Below are 10,916 nucleotides of genomic sequence, written 5' to 3'. Positions count from 1 at the left end.
TAATATTCCAATGTTTTTGAAAAATAAAATAATTTGTTCTATTTTTAATAGTTTACTACATAAAACACATTCCTAAAAAGAATATGTATATTAATTTTTCTACAGAATTATGAATATTCATAATTTTTTTACGTAGTTATCCATTTTAGGATGTGCTTAATTCAATGCTGTAGTTACACTTGTTATAAAAAATTTGCTAGTATGATTCCTTGTCTGTCAGTATGCATTATATGTATATTATTATTATATTACATGCTTTACAATTCAAAAAAAAGTTCTCAAAATCAGACAAAAAAGATCGATAATTTTAATGTAGACGCAGATTATGCATAATTATAAGAACTTAAAATATATTAAAAATATGAGCAGTACTGATTGAATTCGTTGCCAACATATCTAATATTTATTATTTTTTCAATTATTATTGTGTCTATATAACGTTTGTTTTTATTTTTCGTTAGACAAAATTATAGGAACTCCATGTGATTTTCATTCGATTATTTGTTATTTTTTGCTTTTTATATTTATTTCCTAATGGCTCGCAGTAAAACTGTACCACACGTTATAAGAAAAAGTATTATTCCGCGTTACCAAAACTGAGAGGAATAAGTCGAGATTGCAATAGTTTCCCCTTATTAATTGAAATTTAAAGGCACCGGTGAAATGCAACTATAAAATAAAATCGATAACTAATAATTCTAACGTCATAACATGTTATCGTCAACTCAAATAAAAACTAACCTCGAAAAATTGTGTATTTCTGAAATTAGTTTACGAATTACGTTGTGCCTCTCTGCTCTTTCATCGTTTGAACACACGAACCGATTCATGGACAGAAATATATTTGATAACAATTTGCTTTCTTATGTAGAAAAATGAAATCGAAAATTGTGGCTAATAATAAAGACTATTTTTAAACTATATTTAAATATTATAAATTACTAGGACTAATGTGTACAATTGCAGCTTGTAGACGAAATTTCACACTTTCGTAAGTAATCATCATCATCATTATGTGCTTGTCAATTAACACACTTCAGAGGTAAAAATTAAAGAATAATAGCTACTTTAATGAAAAAATTACATATAAAAAACACGTCTTTTTTGTTCGATTATATATTAACAAATTGCCTATGAAGGCATTATTAGAAATATAAGCATTTTGGATTTTAAAAAATAACTTTAAGCTAGACTTAATATCTTTTATCTTTTTTTGATATAGTATACAGAATGTCTTATCAGGTCTATACAGATTGAAAAGTATACCCCGTGGTGGGCGAATTATCCCATTAATAGGGTCAATTACTTTAAATGTTGGGATTAACCAAATAATGGTATGGATTAAGGTTAAAATATTTATTAAAAAACAAATAAGTTGCATATTTTTTATTTATACGTTTTCATTACATGAGACAAAATAAAGAATTATAAACTCAAAAATAATTTTTTAAAAATAATACTATGTACTTCTAAAAGAATTTTGAGGAAAAACTAAGAATAATATCACGGCAAATTAATAATTACTGCATTGTAAAGCCAGCCATATGTTTAGAGAAAAGTATCAGTATTTATTTCAATGGACTATTCTCACTCAATTTGTAGAAGATTTTTAGCAAAAATTCTCTTTAAATTTGTGGGCAAATGGAAATTTTGAAGCGTGTCGATTTCAATAAGTTTTTTAAAATTAATGTACCATAATTATTAAAAGATGTAAGTACATCCCAATTTTCAGCAAAATATTTGACATGATCAAATGCTCATACGCATGGTGCTCCATCATTGAAGTAGCTCATCTGGGGCAACCAATTTTTATTTACTGTTAAGATTATTGAAGATTCTATGGTGAGGACTGACTTCAGATACTTTGACGTGAAGGCAGTGCTGTATTATAAAAAAGAATACAGATAAATCAAATTTTAAGCATTTGACGCAGTCAAGTTCGCTTTAGCACGGACTTAACAACCCTAATAATTACACAATTAATTAGGATAAAAAATAATTAATTTGCAATATTAAGTAAGTATTTTAGTGTCGTTATATTTAGTAAATTATTTTTCATATTATTTCATAGATCTATGTCATAGATATGACCTTTTATTTTAGTTTTGGTCATAACATTTGAGAAAAAAAAAATTGATCAACATTATTACTCGGTGTCCACAAATAACTGTTAAAAACATAATAAACATATATATTTTATCTATTATGACGCAGCCTCCGTAGTTGAAAATTTAAAATTTTGTTAGTCCGTCTCTGTCCTTTCTGTTATGATACAGGTGACTACTGTTCAATAACAATTATATAATTTATTGTTGACTACAATTAAATCTATTGGACAACCGTATGTGAAGTAATGACTAGTACAGCGAAACCTATTTTATCATTGAAACATGTAATTCTTTTTCACGAATATTTAGGGCTAGGTGAATGACATAACCTCCTTTTTAGTTTATTTTGAAACAAGAAGTAAAAAATCTATACAGAAGAATATTTAAAGCAATAAGACAAGTACCTGAACTAAGCCACCAACAAGAGTTAAAGGAGTGGGCCAGAAGGGATTTTAGGATGAATGCACATCATACTGATGAAATAACTATTAAAATGTATTTAAAATATGGTGAAAGATGTTTAAGGGAACTTGAGAATAGTTTAAGTTTAGCAAAATAATAGGTAATATTAATTAATTAATTAACTCTTTAAAATTTATTTATACAAATATGTCAAACATTGTTTTCATGAAGCTAACATTTTCCATAAATTAAATAAACAATGAAAGATTAATACAAATGTAAATAAAGTAGTTATTAAAAATACAGACAATTGTGTTTTCTTCTTGCCTAGACTATTTAATAAACCAATACTCCCTAGAATATTTATAATGTATTGACCATCCATAAACCAACAAGGTATTACATTGATAATTGCTAAACCCAAAGAAAATATAGTTATATATTTCAAAACTTTCATAGTAACATCTGCTATGAAAGTAGTATTAAATATGAGGTTTATTATAAATGGAGAAATATCAACTGTTCTATATACATCTAATACAGGCCCAGAATATATAACATTTGAATTATCGCTCTTTACAATTTTAAACAAATTTGTATAATTTTCTATTAGTGGTCTAAAACAGAATAAGTCGTCAGGGCACTCATGTGGCTCAAATGAACAAAAATGGACAGTTTTCTCCACAATTGTTCGTGCTGGCAAACATACATGGCTAGGCATCTTTAAAATACCATCTGAAGAAACACTATCCACATTTTCAAAACAGAAATTTTGTTTATCTGGTTTACAACAATCCAAGTATCCATTGTCAAGGTGTTTTAAAGGTATACTTTCATCTAAATCATGAACGATATCGGTATGTACACAAAAACCAGATTTTCGAGTGTGTATTGATTTAATGCAATTGACCCAACTTTCTTCATTATAAACTTCACAATCATTAATTTTAGTTATTGCATCACCGACTTTAAGGCCTCGAGGTCCAAGTAAAGGCGAAAACTTTGAAATTTGAGTTACAGTCACCCCCTGATTAACATGGTAAACAAATGAAAATAAATGTGGCAGTAACAAATATAATGAATAAGCTACCAAACTTAACACAATATTGTGCCACACCCCTGCACATAATATTTTTAAAATCTTATTATTTTTTAAAGAGAATAATTTTTCTGTTCCTAGTATTACATATGCAATTGGCAGTATAAAGATTATATTAATTCCCACACATTCTAAATTTACATTTTCCCTTACTGCAGCCAAGGCATGGCCTGCCTCATGAACTATACTACACAAAACTAGACTGAAACTGTAATAACCCAGCTCAGATAATGGTAAATTAATTCCAGGAACAATTGGCTCTATTGTTATAACATTACTTGAAACCGAAGAACTAAAATTTTGAAAGAATGAAGTGAATAGATAATAAGTTGAAATAGGAAGGAGGACCAAGCTCACATACAACCCTAATGTAAACCAAACTTCCCAAAACCATGGATGTTTGTTGCCAAATCTAATTAAAAGCCTGTTGAAAGCTTTAGTAGTCCAGTCAATTTGTAGTGGTTTAATTTTAAATCCTGTTCCGTCCAAAAATCGAATGTATGGATAATGTGCACAAGTCTAAAAACAAATACCTATTGTTTTAAAATTATTAAACAAAATGTAATACGTACTTTAAAAAACATGTCAAAAAATAATAAGATACAATAGATTATAAAAATCACAACTAAACTCAGATACATTTCCATATTTTGCTCATATTCAATTATTTTATAAATTATATTTTAAATTAACAATCAATATGACAATTGACGATAATATATATAGTTTTTGTTGGTCAGACTGCGCTGAACATAGAAAACCTTGTGCTTTTTAGCGTCATCTAGTATCAAATTTGACCACAGAAAAAATGTTAAAAGATAGAATACTATACCATAGATATTTTGTTTACTTGAGTTTAAAATTTGAGATTCTTTTATTTTATAAAATTAAAATAAATATGCTGTTGATAAAATTAAAGCTAAGTGCATCTTACTGATTATGTAGTGGTTATATAGGTCAACCATGCTGAATATTTGAAGTTGAAATTTGATACCTTTTGATTTTTAAAATACAAAATTTTTCAATGAAAATAAAATTATTGGCCCTTCTCTGAACCATAAATACAGAATACAGTAGTTATCTATTAAACTGGATGTCTGTATGTTAAATAGCTATCCATAGAGACCTAAAGAATTTTACAGTTTCTTCTTCTTCTCTGTGACAGTACTCAATTTAATTTCGTAAAAGTCCTCTGGTTTAATTATCGGAATATTATTATCATGGAAGACAAGAATAACACAGAACTTGGAGATAAGAAGTCGTATGCTGGCATCCCAGAAGCCGAATTTGTAGTAAGTTTCTTGTTTCACATGTTTTCCAATATCTTTCTTAACCTCAATCGGCCTTATGAATTTTATTTTTACAGGAAGATGTAGATTCATATATGGCAAGAGCTGAAAATAATGGTAACGTGGACGAGGCATTGAAAAAATTAGACAGCCAACATGCAAAGTACAAATTAATGGAAATTAATTTGTTGGCTAAGAAGAGACGATTATTAAGTCAAGTACCTGATTTGAAACGATCCCTCAGTACAATTGAAAAACTTGAACAACAAAAAGATGAATTTGAAACTCAATTCTTATTAAGTGATCAAGTGTTTGCGAAAGCACTTGTGCCTCCTACAGAACATGTATGTTTATGGCTAGGTGCGAATGTCATGCTTGAATATGAACTGGAGGATGCCAAGAAATTACTCTCTCAAAATATTTCTGCTGCTACAAGAAATTTAGGATATGTCGAGCATGACCTTGACTTTTTAAGGTAGTTATTTCCAAATTGTATTTATTGATTGTTATGAATCTTTTCATTTTAGGGATCAGTTTACAACTACAGAAGTAAATATGGCAAGAGTTTTTAATTGGGATGTAAAAAGACGCCAAGCAGCAAAAGCAGCAGCCAGCAAATAACTCAAAACAATCACTATTTATCAATTTTTTAATTTTTGAATATGTGTTGCATTTAATAACTATGCTTTTTAATAACACCACATACATATTTATTAATCATTTAAACCTCATACATGAATAAAAATTATATACTTTCTGTCATTATTATTGAATTGATTTCAATTTATATTAAGCATCAAATATTTAGTTAATAAATATACTTTTTAAACAAACTTGTTTAATACCTAAAACTACATTTCACATAAAAAAATTCTATAAAAAATATAAATTCAATCAAATGTCGTCATATTTATTTAAAAGATTTAAAATTTACAAACCTAAAATGGAAATATGAGAATCATTAACATCAGAGTAAGACCTTCCCCTAGCTTATCCTATTTAATATATTTTTTCTAGTCCATTTTTTTTAAATTTATTTAAGATTTTTTTCTCATACATCTATTTAATATTTTATATTTAAAGTTTAATCCCTTTGATATTAATAAAAACTTACGTATATATCAAAGGGTTTAAAAAAGCATATAATTGTAATTTGGTATGACCAAGGGATATAATGGCAAAAAACAAACAAAACATAATTGCACATTAATATATTTAGTGAAAAAGATAATACTCTCCATATAATTTCAATAGGTACAGAACAAATGCTTATATTACCAAAGCTTTTTCTAGATAAATATTCCTTAGAAACACCTGCATATAAATTAGGCTAAAATGCTATTGATAATGGTTGCATAAAAGTACAAGAATATTTATCAAGAAACAACTTTTGAACATTTCAATTTTGAAAGTTCGTTTATAAGGCCAAGTACTGATTATTCTATTTTCTAGAATCTAACAGGAATGTATTAATTTACTCATAGAGTGTGTGGTCAAAAAACGTAAAAAAAAAATTAACAAATCCTCTGTTAATTAAAACAGAAAACAAACATTCAACAAATCAATTTCAAAAACTTAAAATAATGTAATCACAACGTATATTAGAAAAGGAACATAAAGTATTTCTCTAAATAAAAATAAACTCTGGCTGTGTAAAGTTAAGTAAACAAAATTAAAAATTATTCCGGTGGAGCCTCAGTACTTTCTGTTGGTGGTGGAAGTGCCTCTGCTTCAGTTTCACCCTCTGGTGGTGATATCTGGAAATCTGGATCCATCTCTGGTTCTGCACCCTCTTCTACTACAGCAACTGTAGCTTCAGCTTCTGCAGCTGCATTCTTCAATTGCACTATAGTTTCTTCTAGTTCCGTTATTTTGCCCTCCATCTCCCTAATTTTCTCAGATTGCTGGTCATAGGTTTCAATTCCAGCTTGGATTGCAAGCTTGTCGCGTATAAAACTGTACATAATTAAGAAAAATGTATATGATACATATCTTATAAGAAAATATGAATAATTTTTGTTTAAAGGATACAGTAAAGCATCTTCTGGCTTCTCTACTTCCTCGTACAAACTAACTAATACTTTTGTTAAGGCATCCATAACCCCATTTTTTTCTAGGTATTTTCTAAATTCCTCACGTTTCCCTTCGGACGGCTAAATTACAATATTATTACAAATAGGGTATAACTAACGTAATGTATATACAGATCTCACCTTGAAGTTTTGGTTTGTAGTCATTTTCACTGGCAAGTTTTAACAGCACACCTAAGCGTATTTACGAATGATTATAATGTTGTAGATAGAAATCTTTCTGCTCGGATAAGATATTCTGTGTTCCCACTTACAAATTATTTTCCGGTTTTGGAATATGGTATGACAGCGGTATCGAATGTTGAAAAAAAATCTGTAAGTTTTTCGTTGTCGGAAATTCAAAAAAATATGTTATTTTATAATGGCTGCCGATTCAGTCGGAACAACTTGGCATATTAAAATTTATATTTTATTTCTAACTCACCAATTTAAAATTTTTTAATGTTATTTCCGTAACTGTAATCTTTTAGGTGATTTTGACGTAAAATTATTTGTTTGTCAAAAGTATACATCAAAGTGATGTTTTTTATGTTGGCGACACTGAAAAATAGGAAACGAAGAAAATAAATAAATAACCTTAACCTAATTGAATACATCGTCGAATTTTAAATACACAATAATTTTTGTTTGTTATTAATATCGTAGGCATTTTAATGATTATTATACTTTACATAAGTTAACCACAATGGACATATTAAAGGCAGAAATTGCAAGAAAACGAAAACTCTTGGAGGAGAAGGAACTACTTGTCTGTAATTTTGTAATTTGCTTTAGTTTGAAATCAACTCTTTAGTTTTGTAGGGGTCTGATAAGAAATACTTTAAAAGAGGGGAACTAATTGCTAAAGAAAAAGATGAATATCATCAAAAATACTCTCTAGTCAAAGAGGAAACAAACAAAGTGACAACTTCAAACACAGGTAAAGCAATATCATTTGTACAAAGCACACCTCCTCACTGTAATTTTCAGATTCTGCATCTGAGGCTGATGTTCAAAGTAATTTACCATTCAAAGAAGTCATGGCTAGGCTGCGTGATAGGGGAGAGCCCATAATATTGTTTGGTGAAACAGAATTGGATACTTTTAAAAGATTAAGAAAACTAGAGTTATTAGAACCTGAAGTCAATAAAGTAATGATTACAATAAATTTTAATTTGAGAATATGCTATATATTGTTTTTGTAGGGCTTTCGAAATGATTTTCAAGAAGCAATGGAACAAGTGGATCAAGCTTATTTAGATGAATTATTAACTTCTGCTGATGACTCCAAATTGGACAATAAATCAAAAAGTAAGCAGGAGGAAGTTATTAAAAGTCATGAAGAAATTGGAGAAATGGCCAAAAAGATGGGTAGAGGAGATAAGGAACATGATATGACAGTCATAGTACATTTTATACAAGTAAGTTCTTATTTTTTATAAGATGTGTGTAACAGTTATTTAAAAAAAAATCATAAAATTAATCTCATCATTTGCAAAATATAACTTATATGCATATGCATATTTAATTCTAATATCTTATTTAAGAATAAAAATTTGATTATTCTAAAATATTTCATTGGAGTTTTGTAAATAAGTTATTTTATTTACTTAAACATTAAATATATTATAAAATGTATACATTTTCAAAATTAAATTAAATTTCATGTACACTAGAATTGGTAGAGTAGGGTGGTGGAAGTTCAGCATTTGATTGTATTCCTTCAATTTGTGTGGTATATGCTGGTGGAGGAATTGATTGTGAATTATAAGCTGGAGGGGGTGGTAACCCTAAAATGAATATTTATAATTTATGAATTATTATCAATATTAAAATCAATATTTTCTTATTTCCAAAAGTACCTGTGGCTGGTGATACCCATAATCGCCTTGTTTCTTGTTGTCTCGATGCGATTAATGCCGCTACCAAGGGTGTTATTGTTATAAGACGTCCTAAAATATTAAATATTATGATAACGATCAATAATAAGAATTACACAAAAATGTTATTTTGTAATATTGCCAAACCTGATTTCTTAATTTGTAGTGTTAAATAAAATCTTCTAATACTAGTGTAAATCCCAAGGATTGTACCAGAAATTATAAAGCAAGTAACTAAAATGGAACATATATCCATATTGTTTTCAACAACTGTTCAGATTTTGTTACACAGTTTGATTAGATAAATGATGATAATGTCTATTTATCATTTGAAATTAGTTCCTCACTTCTATCTTATATGATTCATATAATTATAAAACATATGTATAAAAATCTAAAAAATAAATTAATCAACATAATTTTCAATTTTTTATAATGCGTCAATATATTGATATTTAAAATTATTTACCCCGTGAAAAATACATATTGCGTGATACAATATTAATTTAAATTGATATCAAACTTTTTTACATTTACATGTATGTCTAAAATGTCACAATAATATATAATAATACTGCTTACTATGAAAGTTCTCAACTTTCATGATAAATCTAAATAGGAACTCAAGTCTCAGAACAAAATCGAAGAGTCACTTAATTTTCTCAAATTTTCTATTTCAGTTAATATTGGCGAAATGGAGCGAACAATTGCAGAATAGATCAGCGGAGGAAAAATCAGGTACCAAAGGAAAGCTGGCCGGTGCAACTCATAAACAAACTCAAGATTATCTTAAACCATTACTTAGAAAATTGAAGTCTTTCACATTACCAGAAGATATTTTGGAAAGTTTAACTGAGATTGTAGTCCACCTTCTTAATCGTAATTATCTAAAGGTAAAATTTAATGGTATTAAATATTTATAAATAAAATAGTTTAAATTTTAAGGCTAGTGATGCTTACCTTCAAATGGCAATTGGTAATGCGCCTTGGCCAATTGGTGTAACCATGGTTGGTATACACGCCCGTACAGGCAGAGAAAAGATTTTCTCCAAAAATGTGGCGCACGTAATGAATGACGAAACTCAAAGAAAATATATACAAGCCCTTAAAAGACTAATGACTAAATGTCAAGAATACTATCCAACTGATCCATCAAGGTGTGTGGAGTACCAGGCATTTGGCACAACTAAGTAATGTAAGAATAAGTTATTTTTGTTAAATATATTATTTTTAATTAATATAACGTGGTTTCTACATTGTATAAGTTTTATTCACATTCCAATTAATTAACCTGAAGGTTGTAGAATCCAATCATAGTATTATTTGATGAATAACATGCATGTACAATAATAAATTTTTAGAATATATCAATAGGTACGAGATGAATTATGAACTACTTATACTTAAAATCAGTCTGAGTTTTCTAACACAAGATTTGTGACCATAATATGTATTAGGATATTATTATCTTAAACAAGTTAATTAATCACGAATTTTATTGAAAATTCTCTTGTTTAAAGCTTAAAACTATGTATACCATTGAAAACAGTTTATTGGTGTAATAAGTGTGGATTCATAGATATTCTTTATTAATTATTAAATATTTACATTTATATACTGCTTTTATTCTAATTTGTACCTTATATGAGTATTTCTTATGCTTAGTATTCTTTCAGTGTAAACTAATCTCATGATTAAACCAGTTGTAGATTAAAATCTTCCTTGATAAATGTCACTCAGTACTGTTATACAATCACCTACAATACGTTTTTTGCTATTGTAATGAGTTGTTTTTCAAAATTAGTGCTGAGGTTAAATAATTAAATATTAATAATCTTACCACTTTCAATGAGATTCGGTGGAATTCCTATGTAATAACCTTTCCATAACACAAAGTAATATCCTAAAAAGTATTTTATTGAAACTAAAAATAACTTATTTAATTATTAATCATGTTCTTACCTTTTTTAAGCATGCTCATTGTTTGCCATTTTCCTTTTTCAAATAGAATTGTCATTATAAATGCACATAAAAAATAAACAACTGCTATAGGAAGAAAATAAACTGTT

The 10,916-nt window shown here is 28.0% G+C and overlaps 5 protein-coding genes across 7 annotated transcripts; 3 read left to right on the top strand and 2 right to left on the bottom strand.

The window, feature by feature from the left end:
- Nucleotides 1-2,236: 2,236 nt before the first annotated feature.
- LOC109599457 (LYR motif-containing protein 2) lies at nucleotides 2,237-2,820 on the top strand. The gene is made up of 2 exons (XM_020015462.2): nucleotides 2,237-2,392; nucleotides 2,449-2,820. The coding sequence occupies exons 1-2, from the start codon at nucleotides 2,354-2,356 to the stop codon at nucleotides 2,665-2,667; spliced, it is 258 nt and encodes an 85-aa protein (XP_019871021.1). The 5' UTR covers nucleotides 2,237-2,353; the 3' UTR covers nucleotides 2,668-2,820.
- Nucleotides 2,681-4,326, bottom strand: LOC109599456 (membrane-bound transcription factor site-2 protease). The gene is made up of 2 exons (XM_020015461.2): nucleotides 4,182-4,326; nucleotides 2,681-4,128 (listed from the first exon to the last, which is right to left on the bottom strand). The coding sequence occupies exons 1-2, from the start codon at nucleotides 4,254-4,256 to the stop codon at nucleotides 2,734-2,736; spliced, it is 1,470 nt and encodes a 489-aa protein (XP_019871020.2). The 5' UTR covers nucleotides 4,257-4,326; the 3' UTR covers nucleotides 2,681-2,733.
- Nucleotides 4,327-4,744: 418 nt separating this feature from the next.
- Nucleotides 4,745-5,660, top strand: LOC109599463 (prefoldin subunit 3). Its single transcript, XM_020015470.2, has 3 exons — nucleotides 4,745-4,901; nucleotides 4,976-5,373; nucleotides 5,426-5,660. Exons 1-3 carry the CDS (start codon nucleotides 4,830-4,832, stop codon nucleotides 5,517-5,519), a joined length of 564 nt encoding a protein of 187 aa, XP_019871029.1. The 5' UTR covers nucleotides 4,745-4,829; the 3' UTR covers nucleotides 5,520-5,660.
- Nucleotides 5,661-6,094: 434 nt separating this feature from the next.
- On the bottom strand, nucleotides 6,095-7,494 carry LOC109599460 (c-Myc-binding protein homolog). Of its 3 annotated transcripts, XM_020015465.2 has the most exons (5): nucleotides 7,413-7,430; nucleotides 7,243-7,301; nucleotides 7,112-7,162; nucleotides 6,930-7,051; nucleotides 6,095-6,854 (listed from the first exon to the last, which is right to left on the bottom strand). In XM_020015465.2, exons 3-5 carry the CDS (start codon nucleotides 7,133-7,135, stop codon nucleotides 6,578-6,580), a joined length of 423 nt encoding a protein of 140 aa, XP_019871024.1. In that variant the 5' UTR covers nucleotides 7,136-7,162; nucleotides 7,243-7,301; nucleotides 7,413-7,430; the 3' UTR covers nucleotides 6,095-6,577. The 3 variants fall into 3 exon arrangements, with proteins under 3 accessions (XP_019871024.1, XP_049821731.1, XP_019871025.1); XM_049965774.1 differs by having other exon boundaries at nucleotides 7,112-7,301; nucleotides 7,413-7,494; XM_020015466.2 differs by lacking the exon at nucleotides 7,243-7,301 and having other exon boundaries at nucleotides 7,413-7,451.
- Nucleotides 7,495-7,546: 52 nt separating this feature from the next.
- LOC109599454 (pre-mRNA-splicing factor 18) lies at nucleotides 7,547-10,460 on the top strand. The gene is made up of 6 exons (XM_020015460.2): nucleotides 7,547-7,736; nucleotides 7,790-7,907; nucleotides 7,958-8,118; nucleotides 8,173-8,388; nucleotides 9,528-9,740; nucleotides 9,793-10,460. The coding sequence occupies exons 1-6, from the start codon at nucleotides 7,674-7,676 to the stop codon at nucleotides 10,039-10,041; spliced, it is 1,020 nt and encodes a 339-aa protein (XP_019871019.1). The 5' UTR covers nucleotides 7,547-7,673; the 3' UTR covers nucleotides 10,042-10,460.
- The last annotated feature ends 456 nt before the right edge of the window (nucleotides 10,461-10,916 follow it).

The sequence above is a fragment of the Aethina tumida genome, chromosome 3 (assembly GCF_024364675.1).
Source record: "Aethina tumida isolate Nest 87 chromosome 3, icAetTumi1.1, whole genome shotgun sequence".
In the NCBI taxonomy this organism is placed as follows: domain Eukaryota; kingdom Metazoa; phylum Arthropoda; class Insecta; order Coleoptera; family Nitidulidae; genus Aethina; species Aethina tumida.
This window is presented reverse-complemented; position numbering and strand designations above follow the sequence as displayed.